The 26,656-nt window shown below is 46.8% G+C and overlaps 1 protein-coding gene across 1 annotated transcript in view; it reads left to right on the forward strand.

Moving 5' to 3' along the window:
• Positions 1–22,436, forward strand: part of LOC309799165 (protein FAM170A-like) — a gene marked incomplete at both ends in the record, with an annotated part of 198,993 nt that extends 176,557 nt beyond the window's left edge. Inside the window, 2 exons of the mRNA XM_082612158.1 lie at positions 15,208–15,296; positions 22,430–22,436. Coding sequence (XP_082468284.1) covers positions 15,208–15,296; positions 22,430–22,436 — 96 coding nt within the window. The remainder of the gene's footprint in view (positions 1–15,207; positions 15,297–22,429) is intronic.
• Positions 22,437–26,656: the final 4,220 nt, after the last annotated feature.

The raw sequence follows: 26,656 nt of genomic DNA on the forward strand, positions 1-26,656 counted from the left end.
TTTCCAGAGACTGAGACCACGTGAGCGGGGGTGAGAAATGTCCTCAGGGTCCTGCGGGGAGCTCTGAGAGCCACGGGCCACGTGGTGCCTTCGTGCATTAAATGTAGGCGAGTAGCTTGCCCTGGGAGAGGGGTGGTCACCCCAGAGCTCCAGCTAGAGACCTCTGCCCCAGATTAGAGCCCAGTAGCTCCTACCAGGCCCAGGGCCCTGGAGACTGTACGATGGGCCCTGGGAATGGAGCTCTAGACAGCAGGCAGATTTCCAGGCAGTGGCTGGGACAGGCTGGGGAAGGCAATGACTGCCCCTGACTATTCAGAATATTTTGCTCTATGTTCCTCTGTGTGTGTGTGTGTGTGAGTGTGTGTGTGTGTCTGTGTGTGTGTGTGTGTGTGTGTGGTAATGCAGAGAAGAGCGAGATGAATGGGGGTAGAGTGCTTACCAGATATAAAGTCTGCATGGTAAAATTCTTGTCAACCTGCCTGGACCTGGCTGCCACTCGGTGTACGTAAGAGTGTATACAGAATTCTTGTTATGGGTGTTTTATGAGACAGTAACTCATACACCCATGTACACTCTGATGCAGCAAAAATATCACACACCCCACATATAACTTCCTTAGTAAACCACACACAGCACATGGAGGTATATACACGGATCCCTCCTGTACTATATTCTCATACAACCCACCTGTATTACAATCCTCTCCTCCAACACCAAACGCTGGAGATGAGATATATATACAGACACACACACTATATATATAGGACACACACACAAACACACAATATATATACATGTATCTCCTCAACTCTTGCACAAACACAGCTAACTTCAGCCATCTCTAAATACCTCTGTAAGAACCAGTCACGTGTCATACACACCACACATATAACACATTCTTGAGTAATGCCAGACCCGCTTTGTACAAACCACAGTAAACCACAGTCTCACTAACCCATGTCAGGATTGCCAGAGAAAATATGGGCTATCCAGTTCAATTTGAATTCCAGATAAACAACAAGTAATTTTTCAGTATCCGTATGTCCCACATATTGTATGGGCCATACTTACACTAAAACTAAGTCAGGCCAAATACTGCATGGGAATACTTACACTAAAAAATTATTCTGGGTTTATCTGAAACTGAAATTTAACTGGGTGCCTTGTATTCTTGTTCGCTAAGTCTGGCAACCCTTATATACTTACCACCAGCTGATGTATTATATAGTTATTGTAGTTTTGTTTAGTGTGTGTCTTCCCCTACTAGAATGTGCAGCGTTACCAAAGACTACAACACTGGAAGAGTGCCGGATACACAGGAGTAGCTGCTTACTGAATCTTGGTGAATGAATGAATGAACACGCACCATAACTACAAGCCACACCATGTAATGAGGAAAAGTTACATGTCCCAGAATTCCTGACTTGTGAACAGAAACCATGCACACAAAGGCCACAGACACAGATAGACACGTCTGCACTGTGCTCCCCATGCCAACCCCACACTTACCACAGACTTAACTGATACACATCACTCACTCTTCCCACACACTCACAGTCACCACCGAGGCCTACATTACCAACTAGACAGTGAGAGAATAAGTATTGATTGGAATTAAATCCTGGAGGATCCACTGGGAACCACACTCTCAACTGTGTGTATTCACTGCACCTGACACGTGTCACACACTCAGTAAATATTTGTGGACAGAGGACTGATGAACCCACCCTGAGCCTTTCATTCCTCCCTCAGGAATCTCGAAGTCACAAGAGGATCCCCCTCGGCTTGGATCCACTGTGGTGGCCCAAGGCTGCAGCCCAGGGGCAGGGGAGGTCTCCTCTGCCTCTAAATACTTCTTCTGTACTTCTACTCTGCGCAAGCTCAGCTACGCTGGTAAGGGCGCGGGGCTCCTCAGGTGAGGGGGTGCTTGGCTGTGAGGCAGGAGGCACACAGATCCCAGGGAGGCTGAGAGGAAATCCAGGGTCATCAGAGGTGATGAGGGCTCTGTGGAGGAGCCTGGGCAGGATGGCTGAGCTGTTCCGAGCGCGTGGATGCCAGCTGAGTCTGAGTGTGTGTGTGTGAATACTGCTACCACCATGGTGGGGAAGTCAAGGAGCAGGGGCCAGAAAGGTCTGGGCTTGAGGTGGAGGGAAGAGGGACCAGATTAAGCATCTTCAGAGGAAAATGTAGGCTTTGTCTTTGCCTTTGCTTCCAGAGAAGGACAGAGTTCTGCATCATACACCTCCAGCCTGAGAGCAGGACCATCCAGCTCAGGTGCACACAGCTCACACATACACGTGCCCTCCAGGCACAGCCCTTCTCAGTGCACATCAACCCCAAGCACGTGCTCCACAGTACTCTCCTGCACCACAGCACCATTCCACAAGGAATGCACCACCGATATTCCCAAACTCACACTCCTCGACGTACACGCATCCAGCCGCATCCGTCACATACTACAGCCCTCACCACCATACTCCACACCCCTGTATACAGACACCGCTCCAGTATCCCCCCCCACGCACATGAAAAGCCCACAGATGACACCAGATACACCACTCCGTCCTACGGCCAACAGACACCAAGCTCACGACATAGCTATGTCGTGCCAATGTCCCTCTCTCGTCTACCACACCTGCTCCCTCAGCTTCCGGCATGGCCCATGCATGTTATTATGATTTTAATTTCATTTTTCAGGAATCCGGAGATTTCATCGAGACACTGCCCAGCCTAGACCACCCCTATCCCAGGATCAGGAAGAAGGAGAGACCGCTTCCCCATCACACTGTGTCTCTTCCTCACCCTCTTCACACTGTAAGAACTATCTGCACCCAGACAAAGAGGAAAGGGGCATGAAAATATACTACATGCAGGTACAAGTGAACAAGGGTGTCGCTGTCTCCTGGAAGACAAAGAAACCCTTGGAGTTGCCTGAAAAGCAGCTGAGGATAGAAGAATTGACCCTTCCTGAGGATGTGTGCGCAGTAGCCACTGACCCCTCTTCTGATGTGTCCACCGAAAGCCACCTGTCTGACAGTGAGCCCACTGGGGAGGAGAAAGAGTATGAGGAAAGGGCAGAGCCAGGCAGCCTATCAGGGCCCCCTGCCGTCGAGGAGAGGCCCAGCGCCAAGACAGCGGACTGGATGCTGACCATGGAGGCCGGCTTCAGGTGCATGGCCTGCTGCCGGGTCTTCCACACCTTGGAGATCCTCCAGCAGCACGTGAAGTTCGGCGTCCTGCAGGGCTTCAGCTGCCGTGTCTTTCATCTCAACATGGCCCAGTGGATGGGCAATGTGGAATCCGAGAGCACCCCTGAGGAGGAGGACGAGGAGGAGGAGAACGAGGAGGAGGAGGAGGAGGAGGAGGAAGAGGAAGAGAAGCAAGAAGAAAAGGAGAATGAGGGAGAGCAGCCCTCGGGGGAAGGCCCCAGCCCAAAGAGACCCCGCAGGCAGGGTCTTTTCTCTCCTTTGATTTCCAAACAGCAACTGAGATTCATGGGACAGAAGATCCTGGAAGACGGTGTGGCCGTCCCTTGGAAGAGGTAAGGCTTGAGGCTAGCAGTCTTCTGAGCCTATGTCACGAGGGCCCAGAGGAGTCTAAGGGAAGGGGACGCACACATGTGCTGGTTTACCTAATGGCTCTGCAGTTGCATCAAATGGGACACACCCAGCACTAACAAAGGCATTGACCTCTGTTGACGTAAACAAGAAGGTGGAGCCTTTTCCTAGGAGTTTTCTCAGGGTCTGCACGATGGACCTCAACTCTTAGAGGACGTACTGCCAGCAGCTCCTTCCCGGCAGAGAGAGCCAGGAGTGGTCTGAAGAGAGGACAGGGGCCCTTGCAGGACCAGAACTTTGAGGTCTGAGAGGCTTGGGCCTGAGCCGAGATCTCACCCTGACCACTGTACCTAGCCTTCCGTGACAAAGGGGAATATGAAAGAGAGTCACGTGGAAATGAGGTCCCCCGAGATACGGAAATGTTCCAGAACCTTCGTTGCGTGGTAGTTGATCTGGAGCCAAGCTCACTGTGGTGTGTGTGGCTCTGAGCATTAAGGCAATGCTGGAGGGTAACCCTGACCAGCAGAGCTTGGAGTGCTTCTTGTCTCTTCCTGTTCTACCTCATTTGCTTTATCCCTTCCAGGGAGAAGAAAGGACCCTCGGGAGAGTAGCAGACAGAATGCCGTGGTCTGAAGGAGGATGAAGGGACCGGCACTCAGTCTAACATCATATGACAATAGAAGCGTCCTATGCAATAAAGGGCATTTTCCAAACCTTTCCTGGAGCTTTTATTTAATGACATTTTTCTATCTATGCATCTATCTGTCATCTACATCTGTATCTTTCAAGGTTTGTGAACAACCTTTCACATAAGCACTAGAGACGTCCGCCAGCATTTTCCAGAAGAGGCCTGCAAATTGCTGGGGACTCCTCACAAATAGGGAACAGCCACAACCCCTGCCACACAGACTCTGCGCGTGGCCCTCCTGACGTACTCCCACTCTCTCTCTGAATTTCCCAACGTCTGAGATGAGGGTGCTGGCTGGAGGCAATGATCACGTGCAGGCTGAATCTTCTCCAGATTCTGATTCTCTTCCTGGGCATATCGTCCTCAAGCACAGTTTCCATGTCCCTGGCCACACTGATCTCTCTCCTTCAGTCCTTCCCTCCCTCCCTCTCCTGCCTCCCAGTGCAGAGGATACTTTTTTGCATTTGAGACGACATTTATTTTTTGTTCACAGAATTCTCACCTGTTTTACTGTGGCCTCCGTTGTGAACATTCCAAAGCTGAGAATTTTCTCTTTTTCTGCCTCATTTCTGCTGAGTCTTTACCTTCCTAATGCAGTGAGCTCACAGTGCCTAGCTGACTGGATGAGGAAAAAAAATCCAGGGAGCAAAGAGAAATAATAAAAGAATATATCAGTTAATTTTTCATAGTGTTATCCAACTACATATTTTTAAAATATTGGAATAATATTAGGAATCTTCTCTTTATAAAAAACTGAATTATTGGGCTTCTCTGGTGGAGCAGTAGTTAAGAATATGCCTGCGAATGCAGGGGACATGGGTTCGAGCCCTGGTCTGGGAAGATCCCACGTGCCACGGAGTAACTAAGCCGCGCGCCACAACTACTGAGCCTGCGCTCTAGAGCCCGTGTGCCACATCAACCGAGCCCACGTGCCACGACAACGGAAGCCTGCGTGCCTAGAGCCCATGCTCCGCAACAAGAGAAGCCACTGCAATGAGAAGCCCGTGCACCACAGCCAAGAGGAGCCCCGGCTCACTGCAACTAGAGAACGCCCGCTAGCAGCAACAAAGACCCAATGCAGCCCAAAATAAATTAATTAATTTTAAAAAATTGAATTAGTTTCAAGGGTACAATGTATAAAAGTACAATAAAAGCCCCCCTTCATAACCCCCCAACCCCACTCTCAAGATGGAATAGATATGCTGTGATACAATTTATAGTCGTAGTACTACTACTCCTCCCACCACATCCGAAATCCTCTGAGCCAGGTGCAGCAGCTTCCTTTCACAATGCTAGGACCCGCCACAAGACACATGATAATCCCTTTGGACATTTCAAGGAGCGGCACCAAGGGAACAGTACCGGGGAAATGCCACTGACAGCTCAGAATATCCATGGCATTTCTAGAGCCTCGGCACTGCTCTCGCTCTGGGAATGAAGGTCCAAAAAGCACATCGGAGAATGTTCATAGTTGTAAACAAGCTCCACCTTTGAAACACAATCTACATAGAACCACATATACAAGCCTGCACGATGGATGAAGCCAAGGTCTCCTCCATGATTTCCCTTCTGACCACCTTATTGTCTCCTCAACCATAAAAGGTGAACTTGAAACTCACGACCTTGCCTTGTCACCAGAAACATCCAAGCTTGGATCACTCTTTCTAAGACCAGATACTTGCTCTCTGAACTATTAGAGACTTGTCACATACACACAGGTAGAACAGGATTATTTCTATCTACCTGGGGACCTGGAGTCTTTCACATTGCTCCTGTTAAAACTCTCACAACAGCAAAACTTTACCTACAAAGGGTTCAAGCTATGACACTCCCAATTTCCACAAACCTCCTCAGCTCTTGTGAGTCACATGCAGCCAATTCCAGGAATTGGAAACATGGTTGTGAGGATGAAACTGACTTTGGGGCTCCCCTTGGATATGGTCTTCCAGACTTACCAAAAGGCCATTAAGAGGAAGGTTTACCCCACCTCAGGGAAACCCGAGGCAGTACTTGCAGTCAAGGGCTGGCCGTGGCTTCTGAGCTACATCCAGAAAGAATTTCATACTGTACCTGGATCTGCTGAAGCCATTTCTGACTGTCCGAGAGCCAGCATGTACCGCTCCTCAACTGCCTCCATTGTGGATCATCAGTAGGGCTGTCAGATTTACTAAATAAAAATACAGGATACCCAGTTAAACTTGAACTTCACATGAATAATAAGTCATTATTTTTAGTATAAGTAGATCCTTTGAACTATTTGGGGCATACTTATCTTCAAAATGTACTCGTTGTTTTTCAAACATTCATATTTAACTAAACAGCCTATATTTTATCTGTCAACCCTACTCAGCAGAAATGATGGAGGCTCATAGAGATCCAGGAGACGCCTCAGCGCCTCCTCAGCTTTTACTTCTACGTCCTGGACAGCGAGCACGCACCTTCCACTCCCAGTCGTTGGCTAGAATGGAGGATATTCTCTGTTTTAGAGCTTTTTCTACTTGTCATTGTTATTATCTTCCTTATTTTAAAGAGATGTTTATTTTTCCCCAAACTTAATAGCTCAATCAAAAGTCTTTCAAAGCTCATTAGACAAGGGAAAAACAACATGGTTCTGAAAAGTGAAGGAAACCGCCTGGTGTTTAGTCAAGAAGTAGTAGGGAGATTGAAAAAGCCAAACTTAATAAGCAAATCTCTCCAAGGGTATTTTCAGAGCTTGATACCCTCCCACACCCTGAAAATATTATTACATCAAGAATGTAGAACTGCTAACCAAATGTAAGGCTCCCATATGATTCTATCAAACTGAGGATGCTTCTTTACTAAGCAGTGAGCACACTTGCTGCCCCAGGGACCTTGGCAGTTGCAACGTAGGGCTCTTCCCTTTGGGATGGAAACAGCAAGTTTTCCTGTGGTCTACACGCTGGCCCCAAAAATACTACACTCCTAATACTTGTCAACTTTAAGTATTTTTCTACATATCTCCATTTTTCTGTTACTATTTGGACTACATCCTAGACTTGGCACTACGTAAATTGCATTCAAGAAGCTATTTTTAAAAGTTGGTAGGAAACCTTAAATCTATAGCTTGCAGTCCCTGGCTTACTTTCATCCAGGTGCATAAGGGTTTTCAAAAGTAGTCAGGTTAGTTACCCCATATCACAGCCCCACGCTTGTGTCACCGATATAAAAATGGAACATGATATTTAAGGTTTTAGTTGCCAAATCATCAAGCCTCCCAGACAGAGGCAATAGAGCAAAATGATTACAGAGGCATGGATTTTGATTTGCTCCAGTGTCTTGGGCAAGTCACTTGGCCTCTGTATTTATTTGTACTTATCTGCCCTTTTCTGTCCCTTGGGATTTATAATTGTACCTGGTCCATGGCTACGTTGTACAAATGATCTGTAAAGTAGTTACAAGAAACCGACACAGAGTAAGCACTCCACAGACATTGGCTATTAGCTATTGGAAATAGTTCTCCGTGAAACAGATGACTTTATCAGTGGATGACTCGGTGGGAGACAGTGAATCACAGAATCACAGCATGTTGAAAGTGACCTAGTTCACACTCTTATGTGAAAAGAAGAAAAGTGTGCATGGGTAGAAAATGTCTGAAACTTTACCTAACAAATAGTTCATCATGTTAGCATGGAGGATTAGAATAAATCAGGAAAGGAGGAAAGAAAAACTTGAGTGTAATTCCATTTCTCTATCATTTGTGTTTCTACACTGAGACTCTGAATACAGTGGAAGTGCAATTTTTTTTTAATGTGGCGGGATAAAGGTTTTCAAGTTTTCCTGATCCATCCGTATTATTATCTCAGAATTGCTGGCAGTTCTTGCCATCTTCGGAACTACACCCGTGTGAGTCAGTGGGCCATTCTGGACGGAGGAGATAATAGAGCAGAAGTGAAGTGAGAGGAAAGGAGAGACAAGATTTTCTCTTTTCTCTTCAAAGAGGAAAGGTCTTTGGAATGGGAACAACTCACAACCAAACTTTGGGGAAAGGATGTGATGGAAAATGAGACAAACATCCTACATCTGTGATGAGAAGGATTCCCTGGGCTGGATGGAGGGAGGTCACAGGTGGCTGGACAAGGAAACCAACTAGGGAGAAACACACACAAGTGCAGGGCAAACACCCTGAGGCCACTCAGCCTGACTCCATGCAAACATGTGTCCAGCAGCCAGCCCTTCACCTGTGGTTCCCCAGCAAGACAGGTACCTCGGGGGTGCCAACTCATTCTGAGTCGGTTATGCCTGGCCATTCATAAACCGCTGTCTAACGTGTGAGGAATAAACTCTCAATGTTTATGAGGAAACTGGGGAAGGAGATTGAAAGGTTACTTAAACGGAAAAAAAAGAAGTTCAGGAAGGCAGGATGGTAGAGAGACAAGAAAAAGACCTTAAAAGATAGAAAGGATTTGCCAAAGAAGAGAAAGAAAAAGAAATGATTCCGAATGGGTTAACCTGCAGCTAGGAAGTTAAGGAAGATTATTGATGGGTGAAGACTATGGAATAAAGTAAATAAAATTTATCAGAAGTTGCTGAGAATATGGTAAGCAGCATGATTATCAAATTATGAATTGGCTGCAATGGCATTCTAGGGGGACACTAGGAAGGGGAAGCAAATGTTCATGAGATGACAGTGGCAGGTGGAAAGTTGTTTCAGGGGAAGATCAGTCTTGCAGAGGGTGTATCAGAGGAGGGCAAGTGTGAGCAAGCAAGGAAATACTAAGTGTATACGGTTCCTTCACTGAGTGCACCCAGCCCCGCGGTCAGCCTTGAGAACAAGCAGGACTTCAGGTACTGGAGCTACATTTCAGTCATCAAGACTTGAGAAGACACCCTTAACTCAGGTCTTCTCTTCAAACTCCATCTTTCCTTCTTGACCTTCATTTGGCCTCTTCCCTTACCCTCAAGCTGTGGACTGAGGCCACAGAGCAAGATGGGTCACTAGTGTCCTCCATCCCCTGGCGACTGTGGTTCACATCAGTGGAGTACCAAAGGCAATAACCAAGTAACAGACACAAGAGTGTATGAAGAAGAAGAGATTCTGATAAGGCTTTCTGTGACAGTGTGGGCCAAGTCGGATCTATATGGCTGGTATCACGTGAATTATGAGCAGCCTTAGGGGAGAAGTTCTCAGAAGGCAGAGCCTGGCTCTCTAGAGGCTCTGCGTGCTCACAGCCCACTCCAAGACCTCAGTTACAGCTTCGGCCCCCAATATCTCTCCCTCTGCCTGCTCACAGTTTTTGAAGTCTTCTTTCCTCCACATTTCTCTTGAGAGGTGGAGGGGGAAGATGAGCTTCAGGCCAGCTCAGACTCCCCTGGGATCCCAGCAGGATGCCTATCATTAACCTCCCACTTTCTAGGAAGCTCCTAAGATCTTCACATTTGGGACAGTTCTCATTTCAGCTGTGCTTCAAATTGCTGGCTGGAGACGGCCTGTTGGAAGGTGGCTAAAAGCAAGTAGCAATCCTTCGGGCAGCCTGGCCCTTCTCGACTGTCAGACATCTTCAGGGATATTCTAGGAAATGTTGTTTGTTCTAGAGAAGGGAGGGAAACAATCCAATTGTCCAATAATGCTTGAATGGAAAATAAATGATGCTATATGCATGTGATCAAATAATATCAAACAGTCAAAAATCAAAGACCTAGATCTATATGGATTCCCGTGGATAAATCTTGAAAACATAATATTGATTGAAAGAAAATAAGATAAAGAATGTTAGATTGTGATAACAGGTATGTAAGTATTTAAATATTTAAATCAATTCAACATATTGCTTCTATATAGAGAGATGCAAGAAAATAAACTTTATCCAAAGAACACATTATTTACATTTAATAGGCTCATTTATCTAGGAGACCCAAAAGAACCCACAGATAAACTAGCAGGAACTAATAAGACGGTTCAACAAGGCACACACATACAAGATCAATAAATTTTAAAAGTCAATCAGGCTCCTCTACACTGGCGATAACAAATTAGAAACTGTAAAAGAAAATAAGAAAAAAAGAAGATCTAAAAATTGTCACAAGAGCCATATAAATTATTTAGAGCTAAGCATACGTAGAAGGCAATATAACTAACAAACTGAGTACGAACAGATAAACTCCGCCCAACCTAAGGTTAGGAAAAGACTGTTGTTACTTTATGAGAACAGACCCTCTTCTTAAGGAGCAGATCAGTAAGTGAGAGTGAATCAAAGAAACACAGCATTTGAAAAGTCAGCTAGTCCAAGCCTCTTGATCACACATACAGAAGCTGAAGCGCAGATAGGTTGAGTTACTTGCTAAAGGGCCCAATGTCCTGACTCAAGGACTAGCATTTTTCACTCAGTCGCAAGACACAATCAAATGCAGCACCTTGGAAAGAGATGGGGAAAAAATGAAGACATCAATTATATAGTTCCTCATCTTTAAGTACAGAAATAGCCGTGACAAAATTACACGTATTGAGGGAAAATTGAAGTGCAGAGTTTAAAATGTCAATAATCCACAGGGAAACTGGAGACCATTTAAAATATTCATATTAAAGCTCTCTAGAAAAGACATTAAAAGATCTCCAATCAAAATGTGAATTTTATAATAGACATGGTATGATACAATTTATAATAGATATGGTATGAACCTTTCCCTTTCACGGGAAAGCTTCGGCTGGGAAAAAGGAATTGTTCTTGAAAATGGGGCCTGTGCTACTGCAGACACTGTGCTCAACCTAGGTCCACCGAATGCTCTGATGTCATCACTGAGGTCACAGAATTCCACTGTGCGCCTGGCAACCTTGCAAACATAACAGCCCCGGTGAGCACTAGGCAGTACTGGTGGTTCACCAAGTGGTACAAGTTTTTCAGCCATTTAGGAGACTTGACCATTTTTATTTGTATTGAATCATTTCAACGGATTGCCCAAGAGCCAAGAAGGGCCAACCTGTAGGGAAGAGGAGGAGTTGGACATCTCTTGAGGCATCTTCTAAGGGAGACTTCTAGTTGGTACGATGGAACGGCGACAAAAGAGGAAACATCTGGGAAATGAAGAGTCCCAGGAAACTGCCGAGAAGGGAGGAGGTATGTGGGGGGCAACTTGTCTGGGGCACATGGGTTTCTGCCAAACTGAAGCTTCTCTAGGAAGCGGGGGACTGAGAACGTGTCACCTGTGAAGCAGGGAGCGAGAGACCTTGTCTCACTGATGCTGCCGTATCTATCCGGAGGGTCCCTGTGGTGTGAGACGGCACAGAACGGCCAGATGCCCCCTGGGAGATGGGAGGTCAGCTCCGCTGGTCTGAGGACTCTCTCCTGGGGCAGCCGGGCCTGGAGCTTTGTCGGACTCATAGCAGGCTGCATCCTGCTTGCACAGACCTAGAGGTGCAGCTTTTCTCAGACCCCGATTTCTCTCTTATTCTCTTGGATCTTTCCCTGGGGTCATGAGGTGGGGGATGTGAAGGATGCAAGGATGCTGAGAGAGACCCATGAGTTGCTTGGCCTCTTTTACCAAAGTGGAAAGAGAAGCCCCATGAGTTGAAGGCCCTGTTGAAAAATATCTTGACAAGTGGAATGCACTTTGAAAGAAGATTGTTTGTCTAGGGATGGTGTCCTATTGAAAGCAAGGAGGTTTTATTCCTTCAACAGGAAGAATTTCCCAAAGGAGATCAAGGGAAGGGAAGGGTTTTCCAGAGACTGAGACCACGTGAGCGGGGGTGAGAAATGTCCTCAGGGTCCTGCGGGGAGCTCTGAGAGCCACGGGCCACGTGGTGCCTGCGTGCATTAAATGTAGGCGAGTAGCTTGCCCTGGGAGAGGGGTGGTCACCCCAGAGCTCCAGCTAGAGGCCTCTGCCCCAGATTAGAGCCCAGTAGCTCCTACCAGGCCCAGGGCCCTGGAGACTGTACGATGGGCCCTGGGAATGGAGCTCTAGACAGCAGGCAGATTTCCAGGCAGTGGCTGGGACAGGCTGGGGAAGGCAATGACTGCCCCTGACCATTCAGAATATTTTGCTCTATGTTCCTGTGTGTGTGTGTGTGTGTGAGTGTGTGTGTGTGTCTGTGTGTGTGTGTGTGTGTGTGTGTGTGTGTGGTAATGCAGAGAAGAGCGAGATGAATGGGGGTAGAGTGCTTACCAGATATAAAGTCTGCATGGTAAAATTCTTGTCAACCTGCCTGGACCTGGCTGACACTCGGTGTACGTAAGAGTGTATACAGAATTCTTGTTAGGGGTGTTTTATGAGACAGTAACTCATACACCCATGTACACTCTGATGCAGCAAAAATATCACACACCCCACATATAACTTCCTTAGTAAACCACACACAGCACATGGAGGTATATACACGGATCCCTCCTGTACTACGTTCTCATACAACCCACCTGTATCACAATCCTCTCCTCCAACACCAAACGCTGGAGATGAGATATATATACAGACACACACACTATATATATAGGACACACACACAAACACACAATATATATACATGTATCTCCTCAACTCTTGCACAAACACAGCTAACTTCAGCCATCTCTAAATACCTCTGTAAGAACCAGTCACGTGTCATACACACCACACTTATAACACATTCTTGAGTAATGCCAGACCCGCTTTGTACAAACCACAGTAAACCACAGTCTCACTAACCCATGTCAGGATTGCCAGAGAAAATATGGGCTATCCAGTTCAATTTGAATTCCAGATAAACAACAAGTAATTTTTCAGTATCCGTATGTCCCACATATTGTATGGGCCATACTTACACTAAAACTAAGTCAGGCCAAATACTGCATGGGAATACTTACACTAAAAAATTATTCTGGGTTTATCTGAAACTGAAATTTAACTGGGTGCCTTGTATTCTTGTTCGCTAAGTCTGGCAACCCTTATATACTTACCACCAGCTGATGTATTATATAGTTATTGTAGTTTTGTTTAGTGTGTGTCTTCCCCTACTAGAATGTGCAGCGTTACCAAAGACTACAACACTGGAAGAGTGCCGGATACACAGGAGTAGCTGCTTACTGAATCTTGGTGAATGAATGAATGAACACGCACCATAACTACAAGCCACACCATGTAATGAGGAAAAGTTACATGTCCCAGAATTCCTGACTTGTGAACAGAAACCATGCACACAAAGGCCACAGACACAGACAGACACGTCTGCACTCTGCTCCCCATGCCAACCCCACACTTACCACAGACTTAACTGATACACATCACTCACTCTTCCCACACACTCACAGTCACCACCGAGGCCTACATTACCAACTAGACAGTGAGAGAATAAGTATTGATTGGAATTAAATCCTGGAGGATCCACTGGGAACCACACTCTCAACTGTGTGTATTCACTGCACCTGACATGTGTCACACACTCAGTAAATATTTGTGGACAGAGGACTGATGAACCCACCCTGAGCCTTTCATTCCTCCCTCAGGAATCTCGAAGTCACAAGAGGATCCCCCTCGGCTTGGATCCACTGTGGTGGCCCAAGGCTGCAGCCCAGGGGCAGGGGAGGTCTCCTCTGCCTCTAAATACTTCTTCCGTACTTCTACTCTGCGCAAGCTCAGCTACGCTGGTAAGGGCGCGGGGCTCCTCAGGTGAGGGGGTGCTTGGCTGTGAGGCAGGAGGCACACAGATCCCAGGGAGGCTGAGAGGAAATCCAGGGTCATCAGAGGTGATGAGGGCTCTGTGGAGGAGCCTGGGCAGGATGGCTGAGCTGTTCCGAGGGCGTGGATGCCAGCTGAGTCTGGGTGTGTGTGTGTGAAAACTGCTACTACCATGGTGGGGAAGTCAAGGAGCAGGGGCCGGAAAGGTCTGGGCTTGAGGTGGAGGGAAGAGGGACCAGATTAAGCATCTTCAGAGGAAAATGTAGGCTTTGTCTTTGCCTTTGCTTCCAGAGAAGGACAGAGTTCTGCATCATACACCTCCAGCCTGAGAGCTGGACCATCCAGCTCAGGTGCACACAGCTCACACATACACGTGCCCTCCAGGCACAGCCCTTCTCAGTGCACATCAACCCCAAGCACGTGCTCCACAGTACTCTCCTGCACCACAGCCCCATTCCACAAGGAATGCACCACCGATATTCCCAAACTCACACTGCTCATCGTACACGCATCCAGCCGCATCCCTCACATACTACAGCCCTCACCACCATACTCCACACCCCTGTATACAGACACCGCTCCAGTATCCCCCCCCCACGCACATGAAAAGCCCACAGATGACACCAGATACACCACTCCGTCCTACGGCCAACAGACACCAAGCTCACGACATAGCTATGTCCTGCCAATGTCCCTCTCTCGTCTACCACACCTGCTCCCTCAGCTTCCGGCAGGGCCCATGCATGTTATTATGATTTTAATTTCCTTTTTCAGGAATCCGGAGATTTCATCGAGACACTGCCCAGCCTAGACCACCCCTAGCCCAGGATCAGGAAGAAGGAGAGACCGCTTCCCCATCACACTGTGTCTCCTCCTCACCCTCTTCACCCTGTAAGAACTATCTGCACCCAGACAAAGAGGAAAGGGGCATGAAAATATACTACATGCAGGTACAAGTGAACAAGGGTGTCGCTGTCTCCTGGAAGACAAAGAAACCCTTGGAGTTGCCTGAAAAGCAGCTGAGGATAGAAGAAGTGACCCTTCCTGAGGATATGTGCGCAGTAGCCACTGACCCCTCTTCTGATGTGTCCACCGAAAGCCTCCTGTCTGACAGTGAGCCCACTGGGGAGGAGAAAGAGTATGAGGAAAGGGCAGAGCCAGGCAGCCCATCAGGGCCCCCTGCCGTCGAGGAGAGACCCAGCGCCAAGACAGCGGACTGGATGCTGACCATGGAGACCGGCTTCAGGTGCATGGCCTGCTGCCGTGTCTTCCACACCTTGGAGATCGTCCAGCAGCACGTGAAGTTCGGCGTCCTGCAGGGCTTCAGCTGCCGTGTCTTTCATCTAAACATGGCCCAGTGGATGGGCAATGTGGAATCCGAGAGCACCCCTGAGGAGGAGGACGAGGAGGAGGAGGAGGAGGAGGAGGAGGAGGAAGAGGAAGAGAAGCAAGAAGAAAAGGAGAATGAGGGAGAGCAGCCCACGGGGGAAGGCCCCAGCCCAAAGAGACCCCGCAGGCAGGGTCTTTTCTCTCCTTTGAGTTCCAAACAGCAACTGAGATTCATGGGACAGAAGATCCTGGAAGACGGTGTGGCCGTCCCTTGGAAGAGGTAAGGCTTGAGGCTGGCAGTCTTCTGAGCCTATGTCACGAGGGCCCAGAGGAGTCTAAGGGAAGGGGCCGCACACATGTGCTGGTTTACCTAATGGCTCTGCAGTTGCATCAAATGGGACACACCCAGCACTAACAAAGGCATTGACCTCTGTTGATGTAAACAAGAAGGTGGAGCCTTTTCCTAGGAGTTTTCTCAGGGTCTGCACGATGGACCTCAACTCTTAGAGGACGTACTGCCAGCAGCTCCTTCTCGGCAGAGAGAGCCAGGAGTGGTCTCAAGAGAGGACAGGGGCCCTTGCAGGACCAGAACTTTGAGGTCTGAGAGGCTTGGGCCTGAGCCGAGATCTCACCCTGACCACTGTACCTAGCCTTCTGTGACAAAGGGGAATATGAAAGAGAGTCACGTGGAAATGAGGTCCCCCGAGATATGGAAATGTTCCAGAACCTTCGTTGCGTGGTAGTTGATCTGGAGCCAAGCTCACTGTGGTGTGTGTGGCTCTGAGCATTAAGGCAATGCTGGAGGGTAACCCTGACCAGCAGAGCTTGGAGTGCTTCTTGTCTCTTCCTGTTCTACCTCATTTGTTTTATCCCTTCCAGGGAGAAGAAAGGACCCTCGGGAGAGTAGCAGACAGAATGCCGTGGTCTGAAGGAGGATGAAGGGACCGGCACTCAGTCTAACATCATATGACAATAGAAGCGTCCTATGCAATAAAGGGCATTTTCCAAACCTTTCCTGGAGCTTTTATTTAATGACATTTTTCTATCTATGCATCTATCTGTCATCTACATCTGTATCTTTCAAGGTTTGTGAACAACCTTTCACATAAGCACTAGAGACGTCCGCCAGCATTTTCCAGAAGAGGCCTGCAAATTGCTGGGGACTCCTCACAAATAGGGAACGGCCACAACCCCTGCCATGCAGACTCTGCGCGTGGCCCTCCTGACGTACTCCCACTCTCTCTCTGAATTTCCCAACGTCTGAGATGAGGGTGCTGCCTGGAGGCAATGATCACGTGCAGGCTGAATCTTCTCCAGATTCTGATTCTCTTCCTGGGCATATCGTCCTCAAGCACAGTTTCCATGTCCCTGGCCACACTGATCTCTCTCCTTCAGTCCTTCCCTCCCTCCCTCTCCTGCCTCCCAGTACAGAGAATACTTTTTTGCATTTGAGAGGACATTTATTTTTTGTTCACAGAATTCTCACCTGTTTTACTGTGGCCTCCGTTGTGAACATTCCAAAGCTGAGAATTTTCTCTTTTTCTCCCTCATTTCTGCTGAGTCTTTACCTTCCTAATGCAGTGAGCTCACAGTGCCTAGCTGACTGGATGAGGAAAACAAATCCAGGGAGCAAAGAGAAATAATAAAAGAATATATCAGTTAATTTTTCATAGTGTTATCCAACTACATATTTTTAAAATTTTGGAATAATATTAGGAATCTTCTCTTTATAAAAAACTGAATTATTGGGCTTCTCTGGTGGAGCAGTCGTTAAGAATATGCCTGCGAATGCAGGGGACATGGGTTCGAGCCCTGGTCTGGGAAGATCCCACGTGCCACGGAGTAACTAAGCCCGCGCGCCACAACTACTGAGCCTGCGCTCTAGAGCCGGTGTGCCACATCAACCGAGCCCACGTGCCACGACTACGGAAGCCTGCGTGCCTAGAGCCCATGCTCTGCAACAAGAGAAGCCACTGCAATGAGAAGCCCGTGCACCACAGCCAAGAGGAGCCCCCGCTCACTGCAACTAGAGAACGCCCGCTAGCAGCAACAAAGACCCAATGCAGCCAAAAATAAATTAATTAATTTTAAAAAACTGAATTAGTTTCAAGGGTACAATGTATAAAAGTACAATAAAAGCCCCCCTTCATAACCCCCCAACCCCACTCTCAAGATGGAATAGATATGCTGTGATACAATTTATAGTCGTAGTACTACTACTCCTCCCACCACATCCGAAATCCTCTGAGCCAGGTGCAGCAGCTTCCTTTCACAATGCTAGGACCCGCCACAAGACACATGATAATCCCTTTGGACATTTCAAGGAGCGGCACCAAGGGAACAGTACCGGGGAAATGCCACTGACAGCTCAGAATATCCATGGCATTTCTAGAGCCTCGGCACTGCTCTCACTCTGGGAATGAAGGTCCAAAAAGCACATCGGAGAATGTTCATAGTTGTAAACAAGCTCCACCTTTGAAACACAATCTACATAGAACCACATATACAAGCCTGCACGATGGATGAAGCCAAGGTCTCCTCCATGATTTCCCTTCTGACCACCTTATTGTCTCCTCAACCATAAAAGGTGAACTTGAAACTCAGGACCTTGCCTTGTCGCCAGAAACATCCAAGCTTGGATCACTCTTTCTAAGACCAGATACTTGCTCTCTGAACTATTAGAGACTTGTCACATACACACAGGTAGAACAGGATTATTTCTATCTACCTGGGGACCTGGAGTCTTTCACATTGCTCCTGTTAAAACTCTCACAACAGCAAAACTTTACCTACAAAGGGTTCAAGCTATGACACTCCCAATTTCCACAAACCTCCTCAGCTCTTGTGAGTCACATGCAGCCAATTCCAGGAATTGGAAACATGGTTGTGAGGATGAAACTGACTTTGGGGCTCCCCTTGGATATGGTCTTCCAGACTTACCAAAGGCCATTAAGAGGAAGGTTTACCCCACCTCAGGGAAACCCGAGGCAGTACTTGCAGTCAAGGGCTGGCCATGGCTTCTGAGCTACATCCAAAAAGAATTTCATACTGTACCTGGATCTGCTGAAGCCATTTCTGACTGTCCGAGAGCCAGCATGTACCGCTCCTCAACTGCCTCCATTGTGGATCATCAGTAGGGCTGTCAGATTTAGTAAATAAAAATACAGGATACCCAGTTAAACTTGAACTTCACATGAATAATAAGTCATTATTTTTAGTATAAGTAGATCCTATGAACTATTTGGGGCATACTTATCTTCAAAATGTACTCGTTGTTTTTCAAACATTCATATTTAACTAAACAGCCTATATTTTATCTGTCAACCCTACTCAGCAGAAATGATGGAGGCTCATAGAGATCCAGGAGACGCCTCAGCGCCTCCTCAGCTTTTACTTCTACGTCCTGGACAGCGAGCACGCACCTTCCACTCCCAGTCATTGGCTAGAATGGAGGATATTCTCTGTTTTAGAGCTTTTTCTACTTGTCATTGTTATTATCTTCCTTATTTTAAAGAGATGTTTATTTTTCCCCAAACTTAATAGCTCAATCAAAAGTCTTTCAAAGCTCATTAGACAAGGGAAAAACAACATGGTTCTGAAAAGTGAAGGAAACCGCCTGGTGTTTAGTCAAGAAGTAGTAGGGAGATTGAAAAAGCCAAACTTAATAAGCAAATCTCTCCAAGGGTATTTTCAGAGCTTGATACCCTCCCACACCCTGAAAATATTATTACATCAAGAATGTAGAACTGCTAACCAAATGTAAGGCTCCCATATGATTCTATCAAACTGAGGATGCTTCTTTACTAAGCAGTGAGCACACTTGCTGCCCCAGGGACCTTGGCAGTTGCAACGTAGGGCTCTTCCCTTTGGGATGGAAACAGCAAGTTTTCCTGTGGTCTACACGCTGGCCCCAAAAATACTACACTCCCAATACTTGTCAACTTTAAGTATTTTTCTACATATCTCCATTTTTCTGTTACTATTTGGACTACATCCTAGACTTGACACTACGTAAATTGCATTCAAGAAGCTATTTATAAAAGTTGGTTGGAAACCTTAAATCTATAGCTTGCAGTCCCTGGCTTACTTTCATCCAGGTGCATAAGGGTTTTCAAAAGTAGTCAGGTTAGTTACCCCATATCACAGCCCCACGGTTGTGTCACAGATATAAAAATGGAACATGATATTTAAGGTTTTAGTTGCCAAATCATCAAGCCTCCCAGACAGAGGCAATAGAGCAAAATGATTACAGAGGCATGGATTTTGATTTGCTCCAGTGTCTTGGGCAAGTCACTTGGCCTCTGTATTTATTTGTACTTATCTGCCCTTTTCTGTCCCTTGGGATTTATAATTGTACCTGGTCCATGGCTACGTTGTACAAATGATCTGTAAAGTAGTTACAACAAACCGACACAGAGTAAGCACTCCACAGACATTGGCTATTAGCTATTGGAAATAGTTCTCCGTGAAACAGATGACTTTATCAGTGGATGACTCGGTGGGAGACAGTGAATCACAGAATCACAGCATGTTGAAAGTGACCTAGTTCACACTCTTATGTGAAAAGAAGAAAAGTGTGCATGGGTAGAAAAATCTGAAACTTTACCTAACAAATAGTTCATCATGTTAGCATGGAGGATTAGAATAAATCAGGAAAGGAGGAAAGAAAAACTTGAGTGTAATTCAATTTCTCTATCATTTGTGTTTCTACACTGAGACTCTGAATACACTGGAAGTGCAATTTTTTTTTAATGTGGCGGGATGAAGCTTTTCAAGTTTTCCTGATCCATCCGTATTATTATCTCAGAATTGCTGGCAGTTCTTGCCATCTTCGGAACTACACCCATGTGAGTCAGTGGGCCATTCTGGACGGAGGAGATAATAGAGCAGAAGTGAAGTGAGAGGAAAGGAGAGACAAGATTTTCTCTTTTCTCTTCAAAGAGGAAAGGTCTTCGGAATGGGAACAACTCACAACCAAACTTTGGGGAAAGGATGTGATGGAAAATGAGACAAACATCCTACCCCTGTGATGAGAAGGATTCCCTGGGCTGGATGGAGGGAGGTCACAGGTGGCTGGACAAGGAAACCAGCGAGGGAGAAACACACAGAAGGGAAGGGCAAACACCCTGACGCCACTCAGCCTGACTCCATGCAAACATGTGTCCAGCAGCCAGCCCTTCACCTGTGGTTCCCCCGCAAGACAGGTACCTCGGGGGTGCCAACTCATTCTGAGTCCGTTATGCCTGGCCATTCATAAACCGCTGTCTAACGTGTGAGGAATAAACTCTCAATGTTTATGAAGAAACTGGGGAAGGAGATTGAAAGGTTACTTAAACGGAAAAAAAAGAAGTTCAGGAAGGCAGGATGGTAGAGAGACAAGAAAAAGACCTTAAAAGATAGAAAGGATTTGCCAAAGAAGAGAAAGAAAAAGAAATGATTCCGAATGGGTTAACCTGCAGCTAGGAAGTTAAGGAAGATTATTGATGGGTGAAGACTATGGAATAAAGTGAATAAAATTTATCAGAAGTTGCTGAGAATATAGTAAGCAGCATGATTATCAAATTATGAATTGGCTGCAATGGCATTCTAGGGGGACACTAGGAAGGGGAAGCAAATGTTCATGAGATGACAGTGGCAGGTGGAAAGTTGTTTCAGGGGAAGATCAGTCTTGCAGAGGGTGTATCAGAGGAGGGCAAGTGTGAGCAAGCAAGGAAATACTAAGTGTATACGGTTCCTTCACTGAGTGCACCCAGCCCCGCGGTCAGCCTTCAGAACAAGCAGGACTTCAGGTACTGGAGCTACATTTCAGTCATCAAGACTTGAGAAGACACCCTTAACTCAGGTCTTCTCTTCAAACTCCATCTTTCCTTCTTGACCTCCATTTGGGCTCTTCCCTTACCCTCAAGCTGTGGACTGAGGCCACAGAGCAAGATGGGTCACTAGTGTCCTCCATTCCCTGGCGACTGTGGTTCACATCAGTGGAGGACCAAAGGCAATAACCAAGTAACAGACACAAGAGTGTATGAAGAAGAAGAGATTCTGATAAGGCTTTCTGTGACAGTGTGGGCCAAGTCGGCTCTATATGGCTGGTATCACGTGAATTATGAGCAGCCTTAGGGGAGAAGTTCTCAGAAGGCAGAGCCTGGCTCTCTAGAGGCTCTGCGTGCTCAGAGCCCACTCCAAAACCTCAGTTACAGCTTCGGCCCCCAATATCTCTCCCTCTGCCTGCTCACAGTTTTTGAAGTCTTCTTTCCTCCACATTTCTCTTGAGAGGTGGAGGAGGAAGATGAGCTTCAGGCCAGCTCAGACTCCCCTGGGATCCCAGCAGGATGCCTATCATTAACCTCCCACCTTCTAGGAAGCTCCTAAGATCTTCACATTTGGGGCAGTTCTCATTTCAGCTGTGCTTCAAATTGCTGGCTGGAGACGGCCTGTTGGAAGGTGGCTAAAAGCAAGTAGCAATCCTTCGGGCAGCCTGGCCCTTCTCGACTGTCAGACATCTTCAGGGATATTCTAGGAAATGTTGTTTGTTCTAGAGAAGGGAGGGAAACAATCCAATTGTCCAATAATGCTTGAATGGAAAATAAATGATGCTATATGCATGTGATCAAATAATATCAAACAGTCAAAAATCAAAGACCTAGATCTATATGGATTCCCGTGGATAAATCTTGAAAACATAATATTGATTGAAAGAAAATAAGATAAAGAATGTTAGATTGTGATAACAGGTATGTAAGTATTTAAATATTTAAATCAATTCAACATATTGCTTCTATATAGAGAGATGCAAGAAAATAAACTTTATCCAAAGAACACATTATTTACATTTAATAGGCTCATTTATCTAGGAGACCCAAAAGAACCCACAGATAAACTAGCAGGAACTAATAAGACGGTTCAACAAGGCACACACATACAAGATCAATACATTTTAAAAGTCAATCAGGCTCCTCTACACTGGCGATAACAAATTAGAAACTGTAAAAGAAAATAAGAAAAAAAGAAGATCTAAAAATTGTCACAAGAGCCATATAAATTATTTAGAGCTAAGCATACGTAGAAGGCAATATAACTAACAAACTGAGTACGAACAGATAAACTCCGCCCAACCTAAGGTTAGGAAAAGACTGTTGTTACTTTATGAGAACAGACCCTCTTCTTAAGGAGCAGATCAGTAAGTGAGAGTGAATCAAAGAAACACAGCATTTGAAAAGTCAGCTAGTCCAAGCCTCTTGATCACACATACAGAAGCTGAAGCGCAGATAGGTTGAGTTACTTGCTAAAGGGCCCAATGTCCTGACTCAAGGACTAGCATTTTTCACTCAGTCGCAAGACACAATCAAATGCAGTACCTTGGAAAGAGATGGGGAAAAATGAAGAAATCAATTATATAGTTCCTCATCTTTAAGTACAGAAATAGCCGTGACAAAATTACACGTATTGAGGGAAAATTGAAGTGCAGAGTTTAAAATGTCAATAATCCACAGGGAAACTGGAGACCATTTAAAATATTCATATTAAAGCTCTCTAGAAAAGACATTAAAAGATCTCCAATCAAAATGTGAATTTTATAATAGACATGGTATGATACAATTTATAATAGATATGGTATGAACCTTTCCCTTTCACGGGAAAGCTTCGGCTGGGAAAAAGGAATTGTTCTTGAAAATGGGGCCTGTGCTACTGCAGACACTGTGCTCAACCTAGGTCCACCGAATGCTCTGATGTCGTCACTGAGGTCACAGAATTCCACTGTGCGCCTGGCAACCTTGCAAACATAACAGCCCTGGTGAGCACTAGGCAGTACTGGTGGTTCACCAAGTGGTACAAGTTTTTCAGCCATTTAGGAGACTTGAATATTTTTATTTGTATTGAATCATTTCAACGGATTGCCCAAGAGTCAAGAAGGGCCAACCTGTAGGGAAGAGGAGGAGTTGGACATCTCTTGAGGCATCTTCTAAGGGAGACTTCTAGTTGGTACGATGGAACGGCGACAAAAGAGGAAACATCTGGGAAATGAAGAGTCCCAGGAAACTGCCGAGAACGGAGGAGGTATGTGGGGGGCAACTTGTCTGGGGCACATGGGTTTCTGCCAAACTGAAGCTTCTCTAGGAAGCGGGGGACTGAGAACGTGTCACCTGTGAAGCAGGGAGCGAGAGACCTTGTCTCACTGATGCTGCCGTATCCATCCGGAGGGCCCCTGTGGTGTGAGACGGCACAGAACGGCCAGATGCCCACTGGGAGATGGGAGGTCAGCTCCGCTGGTCTGAGGACTCTCTCCTGGGGCAGCCGGGCCTGGAGCTTTGTCGGACTCACAGCAGGCTGCATCCTGCTTGCACAGACCTACAGGTGCAGCTTTTCTCAGTCCCCGATTTCTCTCTTATTCTCTTGGATCTTTCCCTGGGGTCGTGAGGTGGGGGATGTGAAGGATGCAAGGATGCTGAGAGAGACCCATGAGTTGCTTGGCCTCTTTTACCAAAGTGGAAAGACAAGCCCCATGAGTTGAAGGCCCTGTTGAAAAATATCTTGACAAGTGGAATGCACTTTGAAAGAAGATTGTTTGTCTAGGGATGGTGTCATATTGAAAGCAAGGAGGTTTTATTCCTTCAACAGGAAGAATTTCCCAAAGGAGATCAAGGGAAGGGAAGGGTTTTCCAGAGACTGAGACCACGTGAGCTGGGGTGAGAAATGTCCTCAGGGTCCTGCGGGGAGCTCTGAGTGCCACGGGCCACGTAGTGCCTGCGTGCATTAAATGTAGGCGAGTAGCTTGCCCTGGGAGAGGGGTGGTCACCACAGGGCTCCAGCTAGAGGCCTCTGCCCCAGATTAGAGCCCAGTAGCTCCTAACAGGCCCAGGGCCCTGGAGACTGTAGGATGGGCCCTGGGAATGGAGCTCTACACAGCAGGCAGATTTCCAGGCAGTGGCTAGGACAGGCTGGGGAAGGCAATGACTGCCCCTGAACATTCAGAATATTTTGCTCTATGTTCCTGTGTGTGTGTGGGTGTGTGAGTGTGTGTGTGTGTCTGTGTGTGTTTGTGTGTGTGTGTGTGGTAGTGCAGAGAAGAGCGAGATGAATGGGGGTAGAGTGCTTACCAGATATAAAGTCTGCATGGTAATGTTCTTGTCACCCTGCCTGGATTTGGCTGACACTCGGTGTACGTAAGAGTGTATACAGAATTCTTGTTAGGGGTGTTTAATGAGACAGTAACTCATACACCCATGTACACTCTGATACAGCAAAAATATCACACACTCCACATATAACTTCCTTATTAAACCACACACAGCACATGGAGGTATATACACGCATCCCTCCTATACTACGTTCTCATACAACCCACCTGTATCACAATCCTCTCCTCCAACACCAAACGCTGGAGATGAGATATGTATATAGACACACACACTATATATATAGGACACACACACACACACAGACACACACACACTATATACATGTATCTCCTCAACTCTTGCACAAACACAGCTAACTTCAGCCATCTCTAAATACCTCTATAAGAACCAGTCACGTGTCATACACACCACACTTATAACACATTCTTGAGTAATGCCAGACCCGCTTTGTACAAACCACAGTAAACCACAGTCTCAGTAACCCATGTCAGGATTGCCAGAGAAAATATGGGCTATCCAGTTCAATTTGAATTCCAGATAAACAACAAGTAATTTTTCAGTATCCGTATGTCCCACATATTGTATGGGCCATATTTACACTAAAACTAAGTCAGGCCAAATACTGCATGGGAATACTTACACTAAAAAATTATTCTGGGTTTATCTGAAACTGAAATTTAACTGGGTGCCTTGTATTCTTGTTCGCTAAGTCTGGCAACACTTATATACTTACCACCAGCTGATGTATTATATAGTTATTGTAGTTTTGTTTAGTGTGTGTCTTCCCCTACTAGAATGTGCAGCGTTACCAAAGACTACAACACTGGAAGAGTGCCGGATACACAGGAGTAGCTGCTTACTGAATCTTGGTGAATGAATGAACGAACACGCACCATAAATACAAGCCACACCATGTAATGAGGAAAAGTTACATGTCCCAGAATTCCTGACTTGTGAACAGAAACCATGCACACAAAGGCCACAGACACAGATAGACACGTCTGCACTGTGCTCCCCATGCCAACCCCACACTTACCACAGACTTAACTGATACACATCACTCACTCTTCCCACACACTCACAGTCACCACCGAGGCCTACATTACCAACTGGACAGTGAGAGAATAAGTATTGATTGGAATTAAATCCTGGAGGATTCACTGGGAACCACACTCTCAACTGTGTGTATTCACTGCACCTGACACGTGTCACACACTCAGTAAATATTTGTGGACAGAGGACTGATGAACCCACCCTGAGCCATTCATTCCGCCCTCAGGAATCTCGAAGTCACAAGAGGATCCCCCTCGGCTTGGATCCACTGTGGTGGCCCAAGGCTGCAGCCCAGGGGCAGGGGAGGTCTCTTCTGCCTCTAAATACTTCTTCCGTACTTCTACTCTGCGCAAGCTCAGCTACGCTGGTAAGGGCGCGGGGCTCCTCAGGTGAGGGGGTGCTTGGCTGTGAGGCAGGAGGCACACAGATCCCAGGGAGGCTGAGAGGAAATCCAGGGTCATCAGAGGTGATGAGGGCTCTGTGGAAGAGCCTGGGCAGGATGGCTGAGCTGTTCCGAGGGCGTGGATGCCAGCTGAGTCTGGGTGTGTGTGTGTGAATACTGCTACTACCATGGTGGGGAAGTCAAGGAGCAGGGGCCAGAAAGGTCTGGGCTTGAGGTGGAGGGAAGAGGGACCAGATTAAGCATCTTCAGAGGAAAATGTAGGCTTTGTCTTTGCCTTTGCTTCCAGAGAAGGACAGAGTTCTGCATCATACACCTCCAGCCTGAGAGCAGGACCATCCTGCTCAGTTGCACACAGCTCACACATACACGCGCCCTCCAGGCACAGCCCTTCTCAGTGCACATGAACCCCAAGCACGTGATCCACAGTACTCTCCTGCACCACAGACCCATTCCACAAGGAATGTACCACCGATATTCCCAAACTGACACTCCTCGTCGTACACGCATCCAGCCGCATCCCTCACATACTACAGCCCTCACCACCATAATCCACACCCCTGTATACAGACACCGCTCCAGTATCCCCCCACACACACATGAAAAGCCCACAGATGACACCAGATACACCGCTCCGTCCTATGGCCAACAGACACCAAGCTCACGACATAGCTACGTCATGCAAATGTCCCTCTCTCGTCTACCACACCTGCTCCCTCAGCTTCTGGCACGGCCCATGCATGTTATTATGTTTTTAATTTCCTTTTTCAGGTATCCGGAGATCACATCGAGACACTGCCCAGCCTAAAGCACCCCTAGCCCAGGTTCAGGAAAAAGGGGAGACTGCTCCCCCATCACACTGTGTCTCCTCCTCACCCTCTTCACCCT

This window comes from Mesoplodon mirus, assembly GCF_964341445.2.
Source record: "Mesoplodon mirus genome assembly, chromosome: 3".
Lineage (NCBI taxonomy): Eukaryota > Metazoa > Chordata > Mammalia > Artiodactyla > Ziphiidae > Mesoplodon > Mesoplodon mirus.